The sequence below is a fragment of the Panthera uncia genome (assembly GCF_023721935.1).
Source record: "Panthera uncia isolate 11264 chromosome A3 unlocalized genomic scaffold, Puncia_PCG_1.0 HiC_scaffold_12, whole genome shotgun sequence".
NCBI lineage: Eukaryota > Metazoa > Chordata > Mammalia > Carnivora > Felidae > Panthera > Panthera uncia.
This window is the reverse complement of record NW_026057579.1, coordinates 1,741,110-1,768,742: the sequence shown is the minus strand read 5'-3', so window position 1 is coordinate 1,768,742 and position 27,633 is coordinate 1,741,110. Positions and strand designations below refer to the sequence as shown.

At 37.2% G+C, this 27,633-nt stretch overlaps 1 protein-coding gene across 2 annotated transcripts in view; it reads left to right on the top strand.

Moving 5' to 3' along the window:
* Positions 1 to 202: 202 nt before the first annotated feature.
* Positions 203 to 27,633, top strand: part of CHMP3 (charged multivesicular body protein 3) — a 52,535-nt gene continuing 25,104 nt past the window's right edge. The window contains exons 1-2 of one of the 2 annotated variants that reach the window (XM_049651863.1): positions 203 to 397; positions 19,736 to 19,796. In XM_049651863.1, the coding sequence (XP_049507820.1) occupies positions 353 to 397; positions 19,736 to 19,796 (106 nt within the window). In that variant the 5' untranslated portion in view covers positions 203 to 352. Of the gene's footprint in view, positions 398 to 14,512; positions 17,185 to 19,735; positions 19,797 to 27,633 lie in introns of those variants that run through there. The other variant, XM_049651864.1, reaches the window with a different exon arrangement.

Sequence of the window (27,633 nt, the reverse complement as noted above, 5' to 3'; positions counted from 1 at the left end):
ACAGGTTTAAGAGAAGTATCAGAAGCAGCTGTAATCACCACATGTAGTTAGTAAGTTCGTATCTTCCAAAGGAATCACTTCCACACCCCACAAAAACACGCCTAATTCGTCACTACCATCTACAAATCTCCGCCCAGAAGGGGCGCAATTGCAACAATCTCTCTGACGAAACTGCGCCTGGCCCAATTCTGCGCATGAGCCGGACGCATGCGCATCACCTTTCTCGCGGCCGCTGCCTTCTCTGGGAGTCTGGGCTCCTTTCCTCACGCCTGCCCCGCCCAGGCGGCTATCCGTGACCTGCCTGGGCGCGGGGAACGGAAAGCCAGAAGGGGCAAGACGAGTTCAATTCGCCATGGGGCTGTTTGGGAAAACCCAGGAGAAGCCGCCCAAAGAGCTGGTAAGGGCTACGGCGGCGGCAGAAGAGTCGGGGGATTTGCGTGGGGCGTAGTGGAGTTGGTAAGCGGCTGGCCCCTCTCCCTCGCAGCTCTGGCCAGGTGCCACTCGGCCCCCATTTCCGGGGCCTTCCACTCGACCGAGGTGCCAGAGGAAGAGTCTCTAAGGAGGCGGCCGTGGCTAAAAAGAGCCCTGCTACCTCAGCACTCCACAAGGCAGCCTGGGACTAGATAAAGAATTTCTCAGCCTCGGCACAGGGCTCGGAGGTAGCAAGGCGGTCCTGGCCCCTGGAAACCCCTTCCCCTCCCCGCGTTGGTACATCCAGCCCGGAACCTTTCCCTGCCGACGCCCCGCCCCTAATGCCCGCCTCCGGCCATCGGCCGCCCTGCCGTTACCCACAGAGTGGTCCTCGCGGAGCCCAGCCACAGCTGCGGGAAGAGGAGGGACCTGCCGCCCCTTCCACCTGTCCCGCTGCGTTGAGTGGGAGGCTCTGTTTCCTCCTTCCCTGCCCTACAGCGTTATGTTGACTGCAGACATATATGAATTGTAGTAGGCACCCGACTCGTGCGAATGGTACCGAGGAGAACTCTGGACCTGGCTTAGAATTCTGGGTCTACCTGTTAACGGAGATAATGTCGGGATAATGTGTAGCGGTTAAGAGGGTCCTGCAGAGTCCGTCTTCCTAAATTTGAACCCTGGTTTTCCACAGACCAAGCATTGTGATCTAGGGAAAGTTCATTTCTCTGTGCCTTACTTAGTCTTGTCTATTAACTGGGAATGATAATAGTTTCACTTCAGAGTCATGGAAAATGAAAGGCTGTAAAGTTTTGGCTAGTAGTGCTAGTTAGGGTTAATTCTTTTTTTTTTTTTAAATATATGGGTTTTTTTTTAAGTTTATTTATTTTGAGAGAGAGAGAGAGAGAGAGAGAGAGTAAGCTCAAGTAGGGAAGAGGCAGAGAGAAAGGGAGAGAGAGAATCCCAAGCAGGCTCAGTGCTGTCAGCACAGAGCTGGACTTGGGCTCCATCCCATGAACCATGAGATCATGACCTGAACGACATCGAGAGTTGGTCACTTACCCGACTAAGCCACCCAGACACCCCTGGGTTAATTCCTTATATATTCTACAACCTTGACACTTAAGTGCAGACCAGTGTCAGCATCACTTGGGAGGTTTTTAGAAATCGGGAGCCCTACCCAAGACCTATTTAATCCTAATTTGAATTCTAACAGGTTAATCAGGGATTTGTGTGAATATTAAGGTTTGAGAAGCATTGCTTTACAGATTTATCCATAATGGAAACAAACAAACCCTGAAATCCTTTAATAAATGATCTCACCTGTTCAGCTTTTGTGGGCAAGTTTAAAAAAAAATTTTTTTAAGTTTATTTTTGAGAGAGAGAGGGACAAAGTGTGAGTGGGGGAGAGGCAGAGAGAGAGGGAGACACAGAATCTGAAGCAGACTCCAGGTTCTGAACTGTCAGCAGAGAACCCGTCTCGGAGCTTGAACTCTCACGAACCTTGTCCCCTCAACAAAAATGTAAGCTTCTTGAGAGCAAGGATCATGTTTTTCTTTATCATTCACTGGATCAGCATAGTGTTGAACTCCCTTAGCAAGAGTAAGGTGCTTATCAAATATTTGCTTGATGAACAAAAGTAGAGATGGTGAGAGAACAGCTCCACATTGAGAGAACAGCCTACTTGTCTCTTGTATATCCATCTGACAGTGATCAGAGTATGCAAAATTTGACCTAAGTTAAGTTATATTTGTTCCTTTTGGTAAATTTCTACTTATATGTATGTTTTAAATCTTGAAGGATACACAAAACCCCAGTTTACAGAGATATAACTTATTTAGGGAATAAATAATTTTATAATTAGGGAAAGGTGCTAAGTAGCTGAGGGTCAAAAGTGGGAAGGGAGCTTAGTTTTCACTATATCCCTGTTTTAGTCTGCTCAGGCTGCTGTAACAAAATACTATAGACTAGGTATCTTATACATAACAAATTTATTTCTCACAGTTTTGGAGGCTGGGAAGTCTAAGATCAGCGCACCCACAGATTCAGTGTCTGGTGAGGACCTTATTCCTAGGTATAGATGGCTATCTTTTCACTGTGTCCTCACATGGCAGAAGGGGGAATCAAGCTTTCTGGGTCTCTTTTGTAAGGTCACTAAACTCATTCATGACGGCTCTGCACTCATGACCAAGGCACCACATTCAAATACTGTCCCATTGGGGATTATGTTTAAAATATAAATTTGGCGGGGTGGCACAAACATTTAGACATACAAACTGTCTATAGCAGTGTGATTAGTGTATCCCAACCTGAGTCCTGGAATCAGCCATTTCTCCAAGGAGCACATATTCTGTGCAGTTGAATTCAACATAAGTTATTGAGCATCTGTTTTGTGCCAGATGTTGTATACGGGCTAAGTGAATAAATAAAAGATCTTTAACCTTCTGGAGTGGACAGTCTATAAGTAATTATAAGTACAGTGTGGTTTACAAAAGGAAGGAGGTATAGCATTGTGTGTAATTACGCTGCAAGGGGTTTAACCTGTCCTTGGAGTCAAGCAAGACCTCCTCAAAGTAACCTTAAAGCTGAGACTTGAAGAACAAGTTCAGAAAACATGTTCTTTAACTATTTTCTTGACTATTGCTAACATTTGGGGAAAGAAATACTTTCTGGTAGTCATGAGAAAGTGTTCTATCAATTCTATCAGTTGCCACCTTCTACATAGTTATTAAATTGCTCCAATTCATGTCTCAGTGCTTCTAATTATAGAAATACTTTAACAAGTATAAACATAAGGTATAATTTGTCATTTTAAGATGTTAACAAATGGATATTGAGCTTAGTCAGCATTATCCTGAAGATTTGAAGTGAGGCCTTTTGAAAACTAGTTTGCTTCAATTAATTATAGGAAAAATATCTATTTTCATATATAAAGTTGAGTATACTTGTGTGGGCCAAATTCTAGGCTCTGTTTTCGGTTCCATTGATTTATGTGTCTATTCTTTGGTTGATACTACTCTGTCTTGAGTACTGTAGCTTTATATTGTCTTGAAATTGGATAGTGGGGAATCTCCCAGCCCTGTTTTTCTTCACTGTTATGTTGGCTATTCTGGGGCATTTGCCTTCACATATACATTTTAATTAATTAATTAATTAATTAATTAAAAATTTTAAGCTTATTTATTTTGAGAGAGAGAGAGAAAGAGCAGTCACGGGAGAGGCAGAGAGAGAGAGGGGTAGAAAGAATCCCAAGCACGCTCTGTACTGTCAGATGTGGGGCTTGAACTCATGAACTGTGAGATCATGAGCCGAGCCAAAATCAAGAGTCGCATGCTCAGCTGACTGAGCTACCCAGGTGCTCCTACGTACACATTTTAGATTCAATTTGTTGATATCTACAATTATAGATTTTGGTGATTTTGATTGGGGTTGCATTGAATCTACAGAAGAAGTTAAGAAGAGTAGATGTCTTTTTTTGTTGGGTTTTTTTTTTCAGTTTTAAAGTATATTTTATTTTATTTTGTTTTTTAACTTTTTTTTTTAATATATGAAATTTATTGTCAGATTGGTTTCCATAGAACACCCAGTGCTCATCCCAAAAGATGCCCTCTTCAATGCCCATCACCTACCCTCCTCTCCCTCCCACCCCCCATCAACCCTCAGTTTGTTCTCAGTTTTTAAGAGTCTCTAATGCTTTGGCTCTCTCCCACTATAACCTCTTTTTTTTTTTCCTTCCCCTCCCCCATGGGTTTCTGTTAAGTTTCTCAGGATCCACATAAGAGTGAACACATATGGTATCTGTCTTTCTCTGTATGGCTTATTTCACTTAGCATCACACTCTCCAGTTCATCCACGTTGCTACAAAGGTCCATATTTCATTCTCATTGCCACGTAGTACTCCATTGTGTATATAAACCACAATTTTGTTATCCATTCATCAGTTGATGGACATTTAGGCTCTTCCCACAATTTGGCTATTGTTGAGAGTGCTGCTATAAACATCGGGGTACAAGTGCCCCTATGCATCAGTACTGCTGTATCCCTTGGGTAAAGAATTGATGTCTTTTAATGTTGTCTTCCAATCCATGAACTTGGACTATCTCTCCATTTATTTATATCTTCTTTGATTTCTTTCATCAGTGGTTTGTAGTTTTCCAGTAGATCTAATACATATTATTTGATTTATACTTGGGTGTTTTTTTTGTTTTTTTTTTTGGTGCTACTGTAAAAGTTTTTTTTTTCAAATTTCAGACTCCAGTTATTACTGGTATATGAGAAAGCAGTTAACTTTTGTATGTTAACATTCTGTCTTACAACTTTGCTATACTTGCTTGTTAGTACTAGGAGATTTTTTAAATTGATTCTTTGGGATTTTTTTGTTTTTAACATAGAAAAAAATCATGTCCTCTGTGTGTGTGTGTGCGCGCGCGCGCGCACACACACACACACACACACACCCACACAGTTTAATTGCTTTCTTCCCGTTCTGTATACCTTTTTTCATGTCGTATTAGCTAGGACTTCATTACAGTATTGAGTAGGAGTAGAGAGAGATATCCTTGCTGTGTTCCCAATCTTCGCATGAAAGCTTCTAAATTCTTACCATTAATTATGATTTTAGGTATAGTGGGGGGGGGGAGGTTGCAGATTTTTAAAAAAATGTTAAGAGTTTCCCTTTCTTTATTCAGGTTTGCTGAGAGTTTTTATGGTGAGTAGGTACTGGATCTTGTCAAATGTGTTTTCTGTGTCGATTCACATGATTTTTCTTATTTAGCTTACTGATGTGGTGAGTTACAGTAATCGATTGTTGAATCTTGAACCAGCCTTCCATATCTGGAATAAATTCCAGTTGGTCATGGTTTATAATTCTTTTCATATATTTTTGCATTCAATTTGCTAACATTTTATACAGGGCTTTTGCATGTGTGTTCATGAGAGCTACTGCTCTGTAGTTTTCCTTCCTAGTAATATCTTTATCTGGGTTTGGTATTAGATTAATGCTGTCATAGAATGAGTTAAGAAGTGTTCCCTCGTATGTTTTCTTGAAGATTTTATTCTTGAAAATTGTTTTCATTTCTTCCTTAAATGTTTGAGTACCTATTTTCAGGGGTTTGTTTTGGGAGGGGGCTATATACCTAGGAGTAGAATTGTTGGGTCATATGGTAATTCTTTATTTACCTTTTTGAGAAACTCCAAAACTGTTTTTTTTGTTTTTGTTTTCACGGTGGCTTCACCATTTTACATTCCCATCAGCAATGTACAAGTGTACTGTTTCTCTGCATCCTTCCCAACAATTAAAAAAATTTTTTTGATAGCCAATCTGCTGGGTGCAAAGTGGTATCTCATTGTTTTGATTTGCATTGCCTTAATGACCAATGAAGTTGAATATCTTTTCATGTGCTTGTTGGCCATTTGTATATCTCCTTTGGAGAAATGCCTGTTTATGTCCTTTGCACATTTTTAATTGGGCTGACTTTTTGTTGTTGAGTTGTATGAGTTCATTATATACTTATAGTAAGCCCTTATCAGGTACAGGATTTGCAAATATTTTCTCTCATTTTATAGGTTTGTTTTTTTTTTTTTTTTTTTTTTTTACTTTCTTGATAATATCCTTTGATGCACAGTTGTTTTTAATTTTGATGAGGTTCAGTTTATGTATTTTTCTCTATTTGTTCATTCTTTTAGGACATTTCTAATTATCCATTGCCAAATCTGATACTTTCAAGAGTTTTAACAGATTTATAACCTATAGCTAAGTCTTTGATTTGTGTTATATGCTGGAGGTAGGAGAGTGCTTTCTTTTGAAAGAAGAAATCATGTTTGCATGATATATCTCTGTATGCCTTTACCTTTACTCTTAGTCTTTATATTTAAGTGGGTTTTTGGTAGGCAACATACAGTTGAGTCTTCCTTTTTTTTTTTTTTTTTTAATATTTATTTATTTTAGAGAAAGAGAGTGTGAGAAGGGGAGAGGCAGGGAGAGAGGGAGATACATAATCCAAAGCAGGTTCCAGGCTCTGAGCTGTCAGTACAGAGCCTGATGCGAGGCTTGAACTCAGGAACTGTGAGACCATGACCTGAGCCAAAGTCGGCTGCTTAACCAATTGAGCCACCCAGGTGCCCCAGTTGAGTCTTGCTTTTTATCTCTCCCCACCCCACCACCACATGCTGTCTTTTAGTTGGTTTATTTAGACCATTCACATTTTTTTTTTTTTTAAGTGAAGCCCAGTGCAGGGCTTGAACTCACAACCCTGAGATCAAGACCTGAGCTGAGATCAAGAATCAGGTGTTTTTAACTGACTGAGCCACCTAGACCCTTGGTGCCCCTTGACCATTCACATTTAAAATGATGATTGATATAGCTGCATTAATGTCTACAGTGTTGTAACTGGTGTCTGTCATACTTCTTTGTTATTTTTTTTCCCATCTTAAAAATTTTTTTTTGTCTTGTGTGATTTTAATTGAGGATTTTATATGATTCATTTTATCTCATATTTTTGCATATCAATTACAAATTTTTAAAAACATTTTAGTGGTTATCCCAGATTTGAAATATACATTTGTGATTAACTAGCTTAACTTTTTTTTTTTTAATGTTTATTTATTTTTGAGAGAGAGACATACAGAGTGTGAACAGGGCACAGGCAGAGAGAGAGAGGGAAACACAGAATCTGAAGTAGGCTCCAGGCTCTGAGCTGTCAGCACAGAGCCTAATATGGGCCTCGAACTCACAAACTGTGAGATCATGACCTGAGCTGAATGGGATGCTTAACTCACTGAGCCACCTAGGCGCCCCAAACTAACTTAACTTCTAATAACATACTGTTTCATATGTAATGCAGGTAACTTTCTAACTGTATTCCCAGTTCCTCTCTCCTGTCCAATATGACATTGTTCTCACTCATTTCACTTATCCATATGCTATCTTCATCCAATACACATTTGCTATTATTGTTTTTAATTTTTAAATGTTTACTTATTTTTGACAGAGAAATAGAGCATGAGCAGAGGAGGGGCAGAGAGAGAGGGAGACACAGAATCTGAAGCAGGCTCCAGGCTCTGAGCTGTCAGCACAGAGCCTGATACGGGGCCTGAACTCACAAACCGCGAGATCATGACCTGAGCTGGAGTCAGACACTTAACCAACTGAGCCACCCAGGTGCCGCCACATTTGCTATTATTGAACAGTTATCTTTTAAATCATTTAAGAATAAGAAAAGTAAAAATTTTGGCTTCACTTATTTTTTTCTCTGATACTCTTTATATAGATGCAAGTTTCTAACTATACAATTTTTATTCTCCCTGAGGAACTTTGTTTAAACATTTCTGGTAGGCCAGATCTGCTGTGATGAATTCCCTCAATTTTGTTTGAGAGTCTTTATTTCTCCTCTTTTGATAGATAATTTTGTTGGACATAGAATTCTAGGTTGGTGATTTTTTTCCCCAACACTTTAAATATGTCCACTCTGTTAGTGCTTGCATAGTTTCTAACAAGAAGTCATTTGTAGTTCATACCCTTGTTCCCCTGTAGGTAAAGTGCTTTTTTGCTCTATCTTCTTCCAAGATTTTCTCTTTGCTTTGGTGTCTACAGTTTGAATATGATATCACTAGTTGTCATTTTTTGGATTGTTATTCTACTTTTTGTTCCCTTTACTTCCTGGATCTTTGGTTTGGTGTCTGTCATTAATTTTGGAAAGTTCTCAATAATAATTATTTCCAGTATATTTTCTGTTCGGTTTCCTCTTTTATCTCTTTCAGGTATTCCAGTTATGTGTATGTTAACATCTTTTGAAACCATCCCATAGTTCTTAGTCATTTTTTTTCTTTTTGTTTTCATCTTTTTCTTTTTAAATTTCAATTTGGGAAGTTTCTATTCAGTGGCTCAAATTCATTGATTCATTCCTTGGCCATGTCCTGTCTACTGATAGACCTATCAAAGGTATTTTTCATTCTGTTAGAATATTATGTTTTATATTTCTAGCATTTCCTTTTGATTCTTAGTGTTTCCATTCCCTGTACTTGCTTACATTATTCATCTCTTCTTGGATAATGTCTACTTTTTTTTTTTTTTACAAGAGCCAAAACATGTCAATATTTTTTTTAATTTTTTTTTTAATGTTTATTTATTTTTGAGACAGAGAGAGACAGAGCATGAGCAGGGAAGGGGCAGAGACAGAGGGAGACACAGAATGTGAAGTAGGCTCCAGGCTCTGAGCTGTCAGCACAGAGCCCAATGCGGGGCTCGAACTCAGGAACTGTGAGATCATGATCTGAGCCGAAGTTGGACGCTTAACCGAATGAGCCACCCAGGCGCCCCAACAAACATGTCAATCTTTATGTCATATCTAGTCCTGGTTCTGATTCTTGCTTGATCTCTTCAGACTGCTTTTTCTTGCCGTTTAGAATGCCTTGTAATTTTATGTTGAAAACTGGACATGATACATGAGGTATTAAGAACTAGGGTGAATTGGTCTTCAGTATGAGGTTTTATGTTAATTAGGCTAGGAGTTTGGCTTTGTTAATATTTTTCTGGAGCTATAGGTGCCATAGGCTTAAAGTTATTCTAGTGTGCCTGTTTTTATCTCCTTGTTATTTTGGACATCCAAAAAAACTCCTCCTTAGATACATAGGTAAAACTTACCTTGCATCTCTTTTAGCTCTAGTTCTACTGGAGCCCTATTGGTGTGATGGTAAAATGTGGGGGACTGGAGCATTCTATAATCTTATTAAGTGTTTTTGTGGCCTGTGTCCCTGGACTATGACATTTGCAAGTATTTCTTAATTTTTTGCCCACTTCTGGTGACAAAAGAAGATTTAAAAAAGATCAGTCTGGTACATGCCCTTTCCCAAAGTGGAACAAGGCTCTAGGAAGGTTTATTTTATCGAAGAATAGGCCTTTGTTATGGAAGACAGTCTGTGCATATTTCAGAGTGGTTACTTTCCTCCTTCCTCTGTCAGAAACACAAGGGGGGATCTTTCTTGCCTTTTCAAAATGAAAAGCTTCTAGAGGTAAAACCCATGCAATAGTGGTGTCCCCTAGGAGTTTCATTCTCATGATACTTTATACCCATCCTGCAGCAACTAGTCAAAATTACCATTTAAATGTTCCTTCCAGTGTTCCAGGTAAGCATGTCTCAGCTGTGATTTTCTGTATTCACCTTTCTTTTTCCACATTTGCCCTGTAGTTTGGTTAATAGTTTGCCCTGTAAATTTTTTTTCTTCTCTTTTCTTTTCTTTTCACTTTTTTTTTTTTTTTTTTTTTGTTATAGGACAAGATGACTTCTGAGCTCTTTATATATTCAGTCAGAGCTGAATCTGAAATTTTTCTCCACTTTTAAGTGCTACTTTTCGCTCATAGAATTTGGGATTGAGATAATTTTTTCTTTCAGCATTTTAAAGATGCTCCATTGTCTTCTGATTTGCATAGTTTCTTTTGAGAAGTCTGATGTAATTGTTATTTTTGGTCCTTTGTGATTATGATTAATGTGTATTTTTTCTCCATAGCTGGTTTTAAGATATTTATCTCTGACTTTCAGCATTTTAAATATAATGTGTTTAGGGGCACCTGGGTGGCTCAGTCGGTCACGTGTCCAGCTTCGGCTCAGGTCATGATCCCGTGGTTCATGGGTTTGAGCCCTGCGTCAGGCTCTGTGCTGACAGCTCAGAGCCTGGAGCCTGCTTCGAATTCTGTGTCTCCCCCTCCCTCTCCCTCTCCCTCTCCCTCTCCCTCTCCCTCTCCCCTGCTCATGCTCTGTTTCTCTCTATCTCTCAAGAATAAATAAACAAAAAAAAATTTAAATATAACGTGTTTAGGTGTGCGGCGTAGTGTTACATTCTGTTATTTTGTTTTTTGGTGTCTCCATAGCTTTGGGTTCTCTAAGCTTCTTAGATCTGTGGTTTGATACTTTTCATTCTTTTTGGAAAAATTTCAGCCATTCTGTCCTTAAATACTTTGTTTTCCTTCTCACTTCCTGCTGGAATACCAATTATACATCTGTTAGACCATTTGTTATGTCTCGTAGTTCCTGAATACTTTGTCTTATTTTATTCTGTTTTTTAGTTTGGGTAACTTTTATTGACTTTAGGTTTGTTGATTCTTTCCTCGGCTGTGTTTGATGAGCCAGTGAAGACATTCTTTGTATATGTTTCAACATTTTTCTACCATATTTAATTGAGACTGAAAGTGGATGTGAGTGCCCGTTGTGCCTGTGGTTCCTGAGGTTCTGTGCTCTCCACTAACCCATTCTGGGACTTCATCAATTTATTAAAAACTTTAACCAGGTTTTCCTTAATTGCTCGTAAAGTACCTGCCATCCCATGCTGTGTCACAGCTAGTTTAGTGTTCAGTGCTGCCTCTCTTCTTGGAAGTGAGTTTGTTTATATTTCATATTACTTTGTTACCTTGTAACCTATTTTTTGGCAAGTTCAGGAAAAGTTATTTTGTAGTTCATCCAGCTTTGTCTTACTGTCTTATTGAGAGTCTTCCCAGCTTTCAGTATCTCAGCAGAGATGGAAGTCTCAAATTCTTTTTGGAAAGTGCCCCCATTAAATTAGACCCATTTCTTAAGTGCCTTTGTGTACATTTTTTTTCAACCAGTGTATATTATATCCTTCTCTATTTTGCATCCATTTGCACATTTTTCTTTTGTGGTATTGTTTTCCTGTTACTACCCTAAATATGCTATATATTGGTCCTTACAGTGGAATGTATGACTTATGATATTGAAGCCTTTTTGAGAGATGAATATGTATTTTTGCTGTTAAAAAACTTGTGACTTTAATTAACTCTGGTTTGGAAATAAGTATAGGTAATTCATTAGTTACTATTTTTCCTGTAATGAAGACAAATTGACTTTAGTTTTCAGTAATCATTTGCCATGCATTTTTCATTTACTTTAGAAGATGCTGATTAAATGTCAGTTATGAAACTGAAACAAAATCTGGGTTTTTGTAACTATTTTTAAGTTTTGGGTGATTGTATAACAAAGAAGGGAGTGTGGCATCTAAAACAATTAAAAAGGGGTGCCGACTGGCTCAGTCAATGGAGCATGAGACTCTTGATCTTGGGGTTGTAAGTTTGAGTCTCACATTGGGTGTAGAGATTACTTAAAAATAAAATCTTTAAAAAAATAAAATAAAACAATTAAAAAATACTCAATAAGTGTTCCTAATATTATGAGATAGAATTTAAAAGTATTTCTGGGGTGCCTGTGTGGCTCAGTTACTTGAGCATCCAACTCTAGATTTCAGGTCATGATCCCAGGGTTGTGGGATTAGAGCCCTGTGTTGGGCTCTGCACTGAGTGTGGAGCCTGCTTAAAGACTCTCTCTCTCTCCCTCTGTCCCCCTCCCCTACTTGTGTGCTCTGTCTCTAAAATTAAAAAATAAAAAGGATTTAAAAATACTTCTTCCAAAGATGATTTGAAGCACTTATAAACTGGGTTTTTAAAAAATTCATAAAATAGTCTTACATTTTAAAATTTTAATTGAAATAAAGTTGACATAGAGTATTAAATTAATTTCAGGTATACAACATAAAGATTCAGTGATCATATACATTATGAATATCCATGATAAATGTATTACAGTATTATTGACTAAATTGTCTATGTCAAACTTTTCATCTCCATGATTTATTTTATAACCAGAAGTACGTACCTCTTAATCCCCTTCACTTAATTTGCCCATCCTTTTTCCATTCCTCTCCTGTTTGGCAACCACCAGTACTCTATGAATCTGTTTCTGTCTTTTTTTGTTTGTTTCATTTTTTAGATTCTGCATAGAAATGAAATCTTGTGGTGTTTGCTTTTCTTTGGCTTATTTTATTTAGCAGAATACACTCTAGGTCCATCCATGTGGCCACAAATGGCAAGATTTCATTCCTCTTTACAGCTGAGTAACATTCCATTTGTGTATATGTGCCCCACCTTTATCCATTTATCTATAGATGGACACTTAGGTTGCTTCCATGTTTTCACTGTTGTAAAGAGAGCTGCAATAAACATGGGGTGTATCTATCTTTCTGAATTAGGGTTTTTGTTTTCTTTGTGTAAATATCCAGAAGTAGAATTACTGGATCGTATGGTAGCTTAATTTTTAATTTTTTGAGGAACCTCCATACTGTTTTCCCTAGGGGTTGCACCAATTTACATTCCCACCAGAATGCATGAGGACTTCCTTTTCTCCACATCCTCACCAACACTTATTTCTTGTCTTTTTGATGTTAGCCAGTCTGACTAGTGTGAGGTGATAGCTTACTGTGGTTTTTGGTTTGCATTTCCCTAATGATTAGTCATGTTGAGCATCTTTTCATGTGTCTGTTGGCTGTCTGTGTATCTTCTTTGGAAGATATTTAGGTCCTCTGCCCATCTGTTAATCAGATTGATTTTCTGGTGTTGAATTATGGGAGTTCCTTATATATTTTGAATACTAGCCCCTTATTGGATATATCTTTTGCAAATATTTTCTCCCTGTTTGTTGCCTTTCTGTCTTATTGATGGTTTCCTTCATCGTGCAAAAGCTTTTTAGTTCCATATAGTCCTAATTGTTTATTTTTGCTTCTGTTTCACTTGCCTGAGAAAAACATTGTGATATTTGATGTTCAACAGATTACTGCCTAAAATTTTCTTTTAGGAGTTTTATGACTTTAGGTCTCACATTTAGGTCTTGAATCCATTTGGGGTTTATTTTTGTGTAAGGTGTAAAGAAGTGGTCTGGCTTCATTCTTTGGCGTGTAGCTGTCTGTTTTCCCCAACACCATTTATTGAAGAGACTGTCTTTTCTCCATTGTCTATTCTTGTCTCCTTTGTCATAGATTAACTGATGGTATATGTATGGGTTTGTTTTTGGTCTCTCACTTTTGTTCTACTGATCTATGTGTCTGTTTTTCTACCAGTTCCCATACTGTTTTGTTACTATAGCTTTGTGGTATGTCTTGAAATCTGGGATCATGATACCTCCAGCTTTCTTCTTTCTCAAGTTTGCTTTGGCTATTCAGGGTCTTCTGTGGTTGCATACAAATTTTAGTATTAGTTATTCTAGTTCTGTGAAAAATGCTGTTGGTATTTCTGTAGGGATTGCACTGAATGTGCAGATTGCTTTGGGTAGTATGGACATTTTAACAGTATTCTTCCCATTCAGAACTCGAAGTTTTTTACAATTCTTTTTTTATCTTTTGTTTTTAAAAAATATTTCTTGAAATAGGTTATATTTGTACATAATAAAAAATTCAAAAGGCAGCAAATTGTTCGGTTTCCATCTTTGAAACAGCAGTCTAATTTATTATGGATTCTCCCGTTGCTATTCTGTAATGTATGGACATATAAATATTTCTATCCTCTCCTTTTCTCTCTCTCTTTTCTTCCCCTTCTCTGTTCCTTCATTCTCCTTTCTCCTCTCCCTCTCTTTACCCTTATTTCTCTCTCTAACGTATATAATGTCATACTATAAATGTCCTTTACTTTTCTGTTTTCATTATATTTTGAGAATTAATTGCATGGGTAGTCCTCATTGCATTGCCTTTTTCTGTTTAGTTAGGACATAATGTCCATTCATGGAAATTCTTTAACTAATAGAACTAACTAGTGTTCTTTTGATATACATTTAGATATTTCTAGTCTTTTGCTACTATAAACAATGTAACAATGGATTTTTACAAAAGATATTTCACCATTGCCATGTATTGTATTAGATTTGAGTACTCACCCCTTAAGGAATATGAGCAGTTAAACATTTATATAATGAGAAACTTTGAAACAACCAGTTTTTAATGACTTTTATTTTAAGCTTCTGGATTTATTTAAGCAATGGATAAGCTTCAGTTGAAAGATAAACTGTAAATAGCTGTAGTAATAAGTTGATAGCTTCTTATCTTTTTGAATTAGAATTTTCTCTGGGACACCTCGGTGGCTCAGTGGTTTAAGTGTCCAAGTTTGGCTCAGGTCATGATCTCATGGTTCGTGGGTTCAAGCCCCATGTCGGGCTCTGTGCTGACAGCTCAAAGCCTGGAGCCTGCGTCGGATTCTGTCTCCCTCTCTCTCTGCCCCTCCCCGGCTCACACTGTGTGTGTGTGTCTCAAAAATAAGTAAACGTTAAAAAATTTTTTTTCTCGATACTGGACATGTAAGCAGAATCTGGAAATAAACTGGATGCTAAGGTTGTTATAACACTGTAACAACTAATTTAAAGTGTTGTCTTTCATCAATACAGATAGGCTGTTCTCATTTACGTACTTCATAGTAGTACAAATTTTGAATGTGATCCTATATGATAAGTGTGTGTTGGCATAATACTTCTTGTATTTGTGAGGTTATATGTTTATTTATTTGAAAGATTTATTTGAAAGATTTTGCTCTAAAAACAAGTTTAAGAATCACTGCACTGGTTCATTCTGCCTCATTTTAAGGCTTAAATTTGAATTGTGAAACTTATCCTAGGTGTGGTTCCTGGAATTTTAGTAACTGCTACAAGTTGGTACTCTTCATGGGTGCATTGCTTCCACTTGATTGGCTATCCTCAGGGATTAGCAGTTGAAAGCAGAAATAATAGGAACTAATCAATATTTTGACCCATGAAAATAAAAATCTAAAATTTATGTTTAGCTTTATAATACCAGATTAGGAATAACTTGCTGCCTTACAAAACTCATTGCTATAATATAATAGACGTAAATGTTTTTTTCTTGCAACTTGAATCAAATAGCTTTACCCATCAATGTTGCCAGTTCAGACAAACATTATTTAGCCACATTTATTTTTGTACTCCATCCCCTTAGTCTATAGAAAAGGACACTGTTTTACCTAGGTCCTTTAGTGGTTTTTGTTTTTGCTGAGTAAAATGTTACAGCCCCTTTCTCCTCACCTCCTCCCCAGTCCACCATAGTGGATAGTCACGTGGTTCCCTTACAAACTTTTTGAGGTCTCTGCTCAAAAGTCACCTTAGTAGTTGAGCTCTCTTCCATCACCCTATAAAAAATAGCAAACCTCCCCCGCCACTGCTCTCATCCTATTTTCCTTGCTTCATTTTCTCCGTAGCACTCGTTTTGTGACAGAGTATTTACTTGTTTATTTGCTTACTGTCTTTTTCCTTTTTAGAATGTAAGTTCATAAGGTGGAGTCGTTGTCTCCTGCTATATCGCTAGCACATTGAGCAGGTACTCAGTAAACGTTTGAATGAATGTACGAGTCTTGGGTTTCCTTTCCTGCTGGTTCTGAAGTTCTGGTTAGATTATAAGAGTGTCTTCAAATTTCTTCCTATATCTCTTAAAATAATTTTGACAACTTGTGTACCCTTTTGGACAGTTATAAATCAATATTTAATATTTGTTACAATTTTAAGTAAAGTTGCACAGGATGTAATTTTTGGCATATTGTAAATACCATAAAATTGTTACATCACTCTTTTAAAAGCATCACACAATTTGATCCCCATCAGTATTTATTTGAAACATACATGCACACATTCTTATTTATAGTCAGGCATTTTTTAATTATTCTCTTTCTTCTTCAAAAGAGAATTGCAATTTGTTTCCATTCTACTTTCACCACATGAATTTCTCCTAATGTGATACTTCTATGCTTGAAATAATTTAAGTCATCCTATTATACTTGCAATAAAACACATACATACCTCTTATGAGAAAAATGCTCAGCAAACTAGGAATAGAAGAGAGCTTTCTTAACATGATAAATAAAGGGCATTTATGGAAAACTACAGCTAACTATGTAGTAAATTGTGAAAGACTGAAAGCTTTTTTTCTAAGATTAGGAGCAAGACAAAGATACCTGCTTTTGCCACTACTGTTCAATATTGTACTAGAAGTTTTAGCTAGAGTACTTAGGCAAGAAAAATAAATAAAAGATATCCACATTGAAAAGGAAGAAGTAAAACTATATTTGCAGATGGCATGGTTCCATACATAGAAAACTCCCAAAGAATCCTCATGTACAAGATACTTATTAAGTGAATTCAGCAAATTTTCAGGTTTCAAGACAATTATAAAATAATTAGTTGTAGTTTTTACACCTGCAATGAAAACTCTTAAAAAGAAATACAGAAAAACATTTGTTTACAAAGGTATCTAAAAGAACAAAATATTGAGGAATAAATTTAGCCAACGAAGCAAAATATTTATACACTGAAAACTACAAAATATTGCTGGAAGAAATTTCAGAATCATGGATTGCAAGACTTAATGCTGTTAAGGTGGCGGGACCACCGAAAGCAATCTGCAGATTCAATACAATGCCTATCAAAATTTCAAAAGGAAAAGTTGATTCTCAAATTTCATATGTAATACAACAGGCCCTGAATAGCCAAAACAATACTGAAAAAGAAAAACAAATTTGGAGAATTCAGTTTCTGATTTCAGAAGTTACTATGAAGCTATAGTAATGTAAACAGGGTGGTATTGGTATAAGGATAGACACATAGGCCCATACATGTACGGCCAGTTGATTTTCTGCAAGGGTGCTAAGACCATTTAATAGTGGGTAGTCTTTTCAACAAATGGTGCTGGGACAAATGGATATTCACAAGTAGAGAAATGAAGCTGGACTCATACATCATTCCATATATAGAAATTAAGTTAAAGCTCTTAGAAAACCATAAAATTCTTAGATAAAAACATAGGGATAAATCTTCATGACCTTATATCTGGCAATGGATTTTCAGCTATGACACCAGAAGCACAAGCACCAAAAGCAAAAATAGACAAATTGAAATTCATCAAAATTAAAAGCTTTCATGCATCAAAGGACATTATCAAGAAAGTGAAAAGGTAAGCTATAGGATGGGAGAATATATTTGTAAATGACATATCTGATAAGGTTCTACTGTCAGAATGTAAAAGAACTCATACAACCAGCAACAACAAGACAGCAAAACTTAAAAAAATGGAAAGAAGACATGAATAGGTGTTTCTCCAAAGAAGATACCAAAATGGCCAAGAAGCACATGAAAAGATATTTAACTTCACTGGCATTAAAGAAATGCAAATCAAAACCACAATAAGATACTGTTTCCGCAGGTCCAACAGATTGGCAGTAATAAAAAAAAATGGAGGGTAACAAGTGTTGGTAAGGACGTGGGGAAATAACCCTTGAACATTGCTGGAGTGAATGTAAAATGGTGAAGCTTCTTTCTAAAATAGTTGGGGAGTTTCTAAAAAAGATAAACATAGAATCACCATATGATGCAGCAATTCTACTCCTAGATCTATATTCCAAAGAACTGAAAATAGGAATTCTCATAAATACTTGTATACGAATGTTCATGGCAGCATAGTAACTAAAAGACAGAAACAACCCAGATATCCATCAAAGGAGGTATGAGTGAACAAGTTGTGGTGTATACATACGATGAATATTACTCAGCCATGAAAAGTACTGAAGTATTGATACTTCAAACCCCCAAACACTGTACTAAATGAAAGAAGCCAGGCACAAAGGACTACATATTGTGTGATCCCTTTTATATGAAATAGTAAAAATAAGCAGATCAAAAGAGAGCAAATTAGTGGTTGCCAGGGAATGGGGAAGGAGGACATAGGGAGAGATCATTTAAAGGGTATGGTGTATTCTTCTGACATGTTAAAGAAGTTTTGAAACTGGAGAGAGTTGATTGCAAAAACACTGTGAAGGCACTAAGTGTCACTTAATTGTGTATTTTGAAATGACTAATTGTAATGTGAATTTTACCTAAAAAATGCCTATAAACCTGTTAAAATTTTAAAAAGTTTATATCCATATGGTTTTAAGTCCTTTACTGTTTACTTTCTTCTTCTTGGTTGGAGTTATTATAGTTGTTGCAAAATAAATTTTGTACAGATTTTGTTAAATAATGATTTTAATGAAATCATTAAAAAGTGAAATTTATTGGAACTACATCTTCTTTTAATTGTATAGAATTTTTTAATGCCATTTAGTTCATGTGCCCATGGATGAATACTACAAGGTTAAGCATCATTTCTATTCCCATTTTATTTATTATTTTTAATTTAAAATTCCACAGCCATTGTTTATTATAAAGGTGAAACCTGATGCTTATCATGGGCTTATCACAGGCAAACTTTTTGGATTGGCAGAGATGGAGGTCAGCTACCAGTAGGGGCCAGTCACACCAGATGAGGATGTCTTTCCTTGGAAGCCTAATCACCTATTTTTAGTACTAGGCCACCATGGCTTGGAGGTGGACCGAATGTGTGAATCTGTGCCATGTGACCACCACCCTCTGTACAGACACAGAGGTGCATGCCAGCGAGTCGCTCCTTGCCCAGAAGCAGGGCAGGTTTCAGTAGCTTGTATTGCAGCATGCCTAGTTGGACCATCTCCGGGGATCGCCCATTCACCTAATGAGGCTGGTGCCCCAATTGCAGTGTGCCACACCTGTGACCATCCTCCTGCCTCCAAAGACCTGTGCCAACTGCAGAGAGCCTGTGGACGGCACTGGCTATGGGTATGGCCAAGAGAGCCTCATCACAAGGTGCCACAACCGGAAGAAAGCCCTATTTTATGTTTCATTAGACTCTAATGTTGAGAAACATTGTTAATATAAATAGATGGTAATGGAAGTTTTATTATTTCATTGTTCCCGAGTTCTTTGAAATTATTGTATGCCAAAGAGCGTAAAGTGATGTAATGTAAATTTAGTTTTAATGGTTCATCACCTGACAACTCAGATTTTACTTCGTATTTTTTTTGCAACTGAAGAATTAGAAAACACTTCAGTTGCTTAAGAATTTGATAGTCATTAGAGTAGTTTAGTGTTTCCTCAATACCTACACTAGTATTTCCAGCTGGCCCTATGTTTAGTGCTTTAGAGGTTTTTGCCTCTGAGGGAAATATATCATGGTAATAAGAGACATAGGTCAGAGGAATTTCTGTTGTTTGTAAAATGAAAAAAAAAAAAACATTGTTAGAAAGGGGAAGGAAAAGGTGACACAGGCAGAGCAAGTTTTGAAATAGTTACGTTTAGATGTTGAAAATCTTCTGATGCCCTTAAAACCTATCTATTTATGCCTGTGCACCTTTTGAAAAATGTTGATGTACCTGCAGGGTGTTGAACTCTCTCTGAGGTCTTCTGTAAAGTGCTTCTTACTGCCTGCATTCAGATAAGAATCTTTAAATACCTTGGGACTTCTATGTACTGTGAATAAAAACATGGAAGAAAAATAGAATTTGGCCCTAAAGCTTTTGTTTGAAAATGGATTTACTGATTTTGTGTCTGGATTGTGTCTGGAATAAATGTAGAGTTAACACAAAATTCTTTAAAATTTGGTGAATTAGGAGTTTTGGCTTTTGTTTTAATTCCTTTTCTAAAATTTTTCCCAGGTCAATGAATGGTCATTGAAGATAAGAAAGGAAATGAGAGTTGTTGACAGGCAAATACGAGGTAAATTATAATTTTATGTCTCCTATTCCTTACCCTTTTGGTGTATTTTGTATTAGTTCATAAAAATAAACTGCATCTACCTATTGTAAGACATAGTTTATTCTTATATGAATTGTTTATAGCTGTCCTAATCATTTTGCTTTCTAATCATTGTAAGAAAAGCATATATGTTTTATAAGAGCTAAGTCTTTCCTCTGGCCTTCAATTCAGCTATTCAAGGGGCTATGTTCATTATCTCTGACTTCCTAGAGATTAGGTTAGTGTTGGAAATAAAGCTGGTGCTCACATACTGTGATGGATAGAATAATGACCTTCCAAAGATGTCTACTTTCGAATCTCAAGAATCTGTAAATATGTCACTTATGTGACAAAAGGGACTTTGCAGATGTGATCAAATTAGGGATCATCAGGTGGAGAGATTATCCTGGGTGTCTGGGTGGGTCCAGTGTAATCACAAGGAGCCTTACAAGAAGGAAATAAGATGTTGAGAAAAAGTGAGAAAAAAGGAGATGTGGCCATGGAACCAGATGTTAAGGTAATGTCCTTTGAAGATGGAGAAGGAGGTCATGAGCCATGCAGTTGTCCTCTAGAAGCTAGAGAAGGCAAGGAAATTGATTATTCCTTGAAGCTTCCAGAAGAACACAGTCCTTCCAACACTTTAATTTTAGAATTTTGGCCACTAGAACTGTAAAAGAAGCAGTTGTGTTTTAAGCCATTGCAAGGAGGAAGTAAAGAAACCTCGTCTTACCTATGAAGAAATGATCTTATGAAATTCATGTTAAATTGTGGGTAAGGAATGCAGTGCAATTCCATTTTCATCACTCTTTTATTTATCTTAGCATAGCTATAAATTGAGGAAAATACATTTAAAAAAGTTTTTTAATGTTTGTTTATTTTTGAGGGGGCGGGGTGGGAGTGGAGGGGCAGAGAGAGCAGGAGACAGTATCTGAAGCAGGCTCTGTGCTGACAACAGAGAGCCAGATGTGGGGCTCGAACTCACAAACTGTGAGTTTGACCTGAGCTAAAATCAAGAGTCGGATGCTCAACTGACTGAACAACCCAGGCTTGGGCACCCCGAGGAAAATATATTTCTTTCTTTTTTTAAATATATTTTTAAAGTGTACTTATTTATTTTGAAAGAGAGAGAGAACCAGTAGGGGAGAGTTAGAGAGAGGGGACAGAGGATCTGAAGCAGGCTCTGTGCTGACAGCAGAGAGCCTGATGTGGGGCTTGAACTCCTGAACCACGAGATCGTGACCTGAGCCCAAGTTAGACACTTAACCTACTAAGCCACCCAGGTGCCCCGCAAGGAAAATATATTTCTAAATGTTGTTGTAAAGTACAACTTAAAATTAAAGTGACTTGCAAAGAGATAGTAATATTTAAAACTTTTATGATTTTTAACACTTTCATAATTAGAGAAAATACCAGCAGGGTATTCCAGTATATCACTTCCTCAAGAAGGGAATTGGAACAGGAAATTCTATTCCCAGCCATGATGGAGTAATGATTTTAGATTTGCGCTTCCATCATAAATAAAGAAAAAAACTGGACAAATTCTGTGAAACTTCGGTTTTCAAACCTTGGACAACTGACAGCAAAGGATTTTTTTTTCCCCCCCCAGGAAGAGGGAAACAAAGAGAGTCTTTTTTTTTTTTTTTTTTTTTTTATAAGTTTCTTTATTTTGAGAGAGAGTTGGGTCAGGGGGGAGAGGCAGAGGGAGAGAGAAAATCCTAAGTAGGGTCCATGCTGTCACCATAGAGTCCAACATGGGGCTCAATCGCACGAACCATGAGATCATAACTTGAGTTGAAATCAAGAGTCAGATGCTCAACCGACTGAGCCACCCAGGTGCCCCACAAAGAGAGTCTTAATATGGTCCTAATTTTCAGCCTGGAGAAACTTTCTGATCGTAGCATATGGGAGGAAATTCTAAGCAGAGCATGGTGGTCTTGGGGTTGAGGAGGCAGAGGTCAGGGTTCAGGGAGGCTGTAGTGACTGGAATTTGTGGGGCAAAATATCAGAGAGAGGGGCAGTACCCAGAGAAAGCTCTAAATGCCTACACAGTGTACCATTGAGTCTTTGGCTGAATTCTAAGCTCTGCATACTTAGAATGAGATTTCAAGAGGCTAGGCAAAGAACAATTACTGGGGACAAAACAAATACACTATAAGCTAAACAATTCTTAGAGCTAACAAAATTGAGAGATGGTAGAGTTCTGATAAGACACAGGAAAGAGACTTTGTTGAACATCTTGGACATTCAGTAGAGAACCCAGAAAGATCACGTCTTAATATTAAGGCTAAGGCAGGCCTAGATTAAAGGCAACCATAAGCCCTCACCAGCAAAGCTTAAAAACAGTTCTTAGGGCCTAAACCTGAGTGGCTCAGTTGGTTGAGCATCCGACTTTGGCTCAGGGCATGATCTCATGAACTCTTGGTTCATGGGTTCATGCCCTATGTCAGGTTTTGCGCTGATGGCACGGTGCCTGTTTTGGATTCTCTGTCTCCCTCTCTCTGGGGCCCTCCCCCGCTCATGTGTGCACTTGCTCTCTTGCTCTCTCTTTCTCTCAAAAGTAAACCAGAAAAAAAGTTCTTGAAAGCTGATCTGCAGACAGCTTAAATGCCAATAAAGGTGAATGCTCTTTAAAGAAAGACCAAAACATTCAGACACTTAAAATGAAACATTTAGAGTGCCCAACATCCCATGAAAAATGACTAGAAAGAAGCAGTAAAGTGTGACCCAGAATCAGGAAAAAAAAATCAGGTGATACAAATAGACCCAGAAAAAAAGAGGTGATTGAAAAAGCAGACAAGCATTTAAACAGCTATTATAAATATGTTAAGGAATTTAAAGGAAAACATGGATATAATGGGATAAATAGAAGATACAGAAAAGAATAAAATGGAACTTCCAGGATTTAGAAATAAATTGAAATAAAATGAAAACTTCACTGCATGAGTTAAAGAAGCACATAAGACAGTATAAAAAATAAGATCAGTGAAAGTAAGTAGTACAAACTATCTAAACTATAATACAGAGGGAAAAAAAGTAAAGGAAAATATGTATGAACACAGCATCAGTGACCTGTGGAACAATATCAAGTGGTGTCATGTGTCAAGGATAATACAAACAAAAACATACCACAGCATGTCATATTCAAATTACTAAAAGTTAACAATGAAGAGAGAAGACAGTCCGAGAAAAAAATCACATTAAAAAACAAAACGATAAGGATGATTAAAATTTTCTTTCAGAAGCAATGCAAACCAAAACATCTTTTTTTCCTGTTTCTTAAATTATTTGAATTATTTTTAGAGACAGAGAATGAGCAGGGGAGAGGGGCAGAGAGAGGGAGAGATTCTTAAGCAGGCTCCACACTGAGTTTGGAGCCCAACTCAGGGCTCTCCCAGGCTCTGGGGTCGTGACCTGAACTGAAATGAAATCAGTAGTCAGATGCTCAACCAACTGAGCTACCCAGGCACCCCAAACCAAAACATCTTTATTGTGCTGAAAGAAAGAAAAGAACTCAACATTATCCTAGAATTCTGTATCCAGTTAAAATAGCATTCTGAAGTGGAGGTGAAACAAAGCCATTTTTATACAAAAGCCAAGAGAATTTGCTGCCAGGAAATCTACAGTACAAGCAATGTTAAAGGAAGTCGTGAGCTGAAGGAAAATTATACAAGATACAAACTGGGATCTACCCAGAGGCATGAAGCATGCTGGAAGTATTAAATATGTAAGTAAATATAAGTTTTTTCTTTTTAAAATTTCTTTTAAAAATTACTGAATTTTCATGCCTGAGTGGCTCAGTCTGTTATGCTTAACTCTTGATTTTGGCTCAGGTCATGATCTCAGAGTTCATGGGATGGAGATCAAGCCCCAAGTCAGGCTCTGCACTGAGCCAGGAGCCTGCTTGGGATTCTCTCCACCCGCCCCCCTCAAAATAAACATTAATAAAATAAATGTTACTTGCTTATAAAAATTTATCATAGAAAGACTTGTCTTTCATTTGGTTTTATATTAGCAGTCAAGGTGAATAGATTTTGTAAAAAATACCAGTGCAAAACCTAGAATCTGCAAAATTAAGCTATGATCTTGAAGTCAGAGTACTGGTTACCCTTGGGGGCATGGTGCATTAAGGCAGACATAAAGAGACTTTTGTAATACTTTGTTTCTTGATATGGTGGTTACATAGGTGTGTTTAATTTGTGAAAATTTGTATATCTCTACAGTAATGTATGCTTTTCTGTGTGTATGATCTACTTGAAAAAAAAGTTTAAAGAGAAAAACAATAGTAACCTCAATAAAGCAAAGTATAAGTACAAGTAGTTCTCATCTTCTTATGGAGAACTCATGTAGTCCAGAGTTTTAGCTTTCAGTTAGATGTTTAATACACTTAGAGTACTCATCATAGACAATACTAGAATGAATTTAGACCATATACATTGCCCCCTTCTCAAATGAAAATAGTTTGGTTTCTATATCTCTTCCCATGAGTATAAAAGTAATAATATACATATCGATGCAGAAAAGTATAAATAGGAAAGTTAAAACCACCCTGAAATTCTACCACCCACACATAATACCACAAATATTTTGGTGATCATCCTTTCAGATATATCTGAAACTTATATCTGTACTTGTATTTGTACAAAAATACTTATTTATGAATGGATCATACTTTTCCTGTTGATGTTGTATTGATTTATTTCTTATAAAGTCAAGTATACCTAATACAAAACTAGTTTTAAGTATACCGTTCAGTGACATTAAGTACTTTCACACTGCTGTGGAACCCTTTACCACTATCCATTTTCAAAATGTTTCCTTTTTCCCATACTGAAACTCTGTACACATTAAACAATAACTTTCTTTCCCCCCACGATGGATACCAAATTCCCTAGTAACCATTGTTCTACTTTCTGTTTCTATGTATAATTTGACTATTCTAGGTACCTCATATAAGTGGAATCAAACAATATCTGTCCCTTTGTGCCTGCCTTATTTTACTTATCATAATAATGTTTTCAACATTCATCCATGTTATATAGCATGAATCAGAATTAACTTCCTTTTTTTTTTCTTTTCCTAACCCTACCGATTTAACTTCCTTTTTAAGACTGAGTAGTACTTCATTATATTCATCTTGTGATAGACATTTGGGTTGTTTCCACCTTTGGGCTATTGTGAATCATGCTGTTATGAACATGAGTGTACAAATATCTCATCAAAGCCCTGATGTCATTTTTTTTTTTTTTTTTTGGTATGTATATACCCTATAGTGGAATTGCTGGATCAAATGGTAATTCTATATTTAATTTTTGAGGAAACACCATAGTGCTTTCCAGAGCACTCCACTATTTTACATTCCTAATATCAACAGCTAAGACATCCAAAAACAACCATATATATGAGGGAATATAAAAGGTCACCATGCACACTGAGGGGAAAATGCAGCTCTGAAAAGATCTGAGAAGACTTTAACTTTACAGTGCAGCAGGTTGGTGCCCAGCACAGAGGTACCCTACATCAATAAAAAACAGCAAACCCTGGGGAAGTGGGAGAGTCTGATTTCCAGAGTTATAAAATTCAAAGACTCATTTTCAACAATAACAAAAAAAATCACAAGATGTACAAACAGGAAAATATGGTCCATCCAAAAGAAAATAAATGAACAAAAAATGTCCCTGAGAAAGACCAGATGACTGATTTACTCAACAAATATTTTCAAACAGTTGTTTTAAAGGTGTGCAGAGAGCTAAGGTAAGATGTGGACAAGGTCAAGAAAATGACAGAAACATGAACAAATGTTCATGAACAAAATGGAAACATCAGTAAAGAGAAAGCATGAAAAACAAAGAAGAAATTCTGCTGAAAAGTACAGTAACTGAAATGAAAAATTTGCCAGCGTTATTTGAAAGCAGATATGAGCAGGCAGAAGAATCAGTGAACTTGAAAATAGTATAGTTGGAATTATCAAGTCTGAGAAGAAGGGAAAAAAATTGAAGTAAACTGAGCCCAAGGGATCTGTAGGACACCATGAAGTAGGCCAGCATACACCCTGTGGGAGTCCCAGAAGCAAAGTAGAGAAAAGGGGCAGGGAGGTGATTTAAAGAAATATTGACAAAAACTTCCCTAATTTTATGAAAGACATGAATATAATCCAATAAGTGCCACATACCCCAAATGATGTATATTCAAACAGACTCATGCCAAAGCACATTATAATCAAATTTTAGAAAGATAATGTTTAAAGTAGGGAGAAATGACTCACCATATAGAAGGGATCCTCAGTGAGATTTTCAGCAGATTTCTCACCAGAAGTGTTGAGGCCCAGAAGGCAGTGGGTCAATATATTCAAATGCTGAAAGAACTATCAGCCAAGAATCCTATATCCAGCAAAATGAGGGAGAAATCAAGATATTTGTAGATAAACAAAAACTGAGGGAATTTGTTAACCACTAGACCAACCTAGCAGTAAGTGCTATAGGGTGTCCTTTTGGTTGAAATTAAAATAGGACAGTAACTTAAAGCCATGTGAAAAAATAGATATTTCTGTTAAAGGTAAATACATGGACAATTATAAAAGCTAGCATTTTTGTAACTTTGATTGTATATCTGTTTTTGTTTTCTACATGATTTAGGAGACTTGAGCATTAAAAAAAAAATATGTGTTTGAACTCACAGTACAGAAAATGTACTTCAGTGACATCAGTAACTGAATGGGGGTAGGGACAGAGCTGTATACAAGTAATGTTTTTGTATACTGTTGAAGTTAAGCTCATATGAATTCAAGTTAGTGTTATAACTTTAGGATATTAAGTGTAATATCCATGGTAATCACAAAGAAAATAGCTATACATTATACCAAAAAGCCAATGAAAAGGGATTTGAAAAGTTCCATTATGAAAAAAGAAATGAGTAAACACAAAAGAAGACATTAATGCAGGAAATTAAAGAAAAAGCTGTAAGGCCTACAGAAAAATACAACAAGTGGCAAAAGTAGGCCCCTTCATATCAGTAATTAAATGTAAATGGATTAAATCTTTAGTTGAAAGACAGAGTTTGGCAGAATGTATTTTTTTTAATGTTTATTTATTTTTATTTTATTTTATTTTAATTTTTTTTTCAACGTTTTTTATTTATTTTTGGGACAGAGAGAGACAGAGCATGAACGGGGGAGGAGCAGAGAGAGAGGGAGACACAGAATCGGAAACAGGCTCCAGGCTCCGAGCCATCAGCCCAGAGCCTGACGCGGGGCTCGAACTCACGGACCGCGAGATCGTGACCTGGCTGAAGTCGGACGCTTAACCGACTGCGCCACCCAGGCGCCCCTATTTATTTTTATTTTTGAGAGCAAGAGCAAGAGGAGGGAAGGGACAGAAAGAGAGGGAGACTCAGAATCCAAAGCAGGCTCCAGGTTCTGAGCTGTCAGCACAGAGCCAGACGCGGGGCTTGAACTCATGGGCTGCGAGATCATGACCTGAGCTGAAGTCGGACGCTTAACTGACTGAGCCACCCAGGCACCCTGGCAGAATGGAATTTTTAAAAAAATGATTCTACTCTATGCTGTCTGCAAAAGACTTACTTTATTTTCTTTTACTTTAGAGAGAGAGTGTGAATAAGGGAGAGGGGCAGAGGGAAAGACAGAATTTTAAGCAGGCTCCACACTCAATATGGAGCCCAACAGGGGACTGGAGCCCATGAACCTGGAATCATGACCTGAGCCAAAATCAAGAGATGCTCAACTGAGTGATCCACTTAGGTGACCCTGAGACTTAATCACTTTAGATCCAAAAGTACAAATAGGTTGAAAGTGAAAGGACAAAAA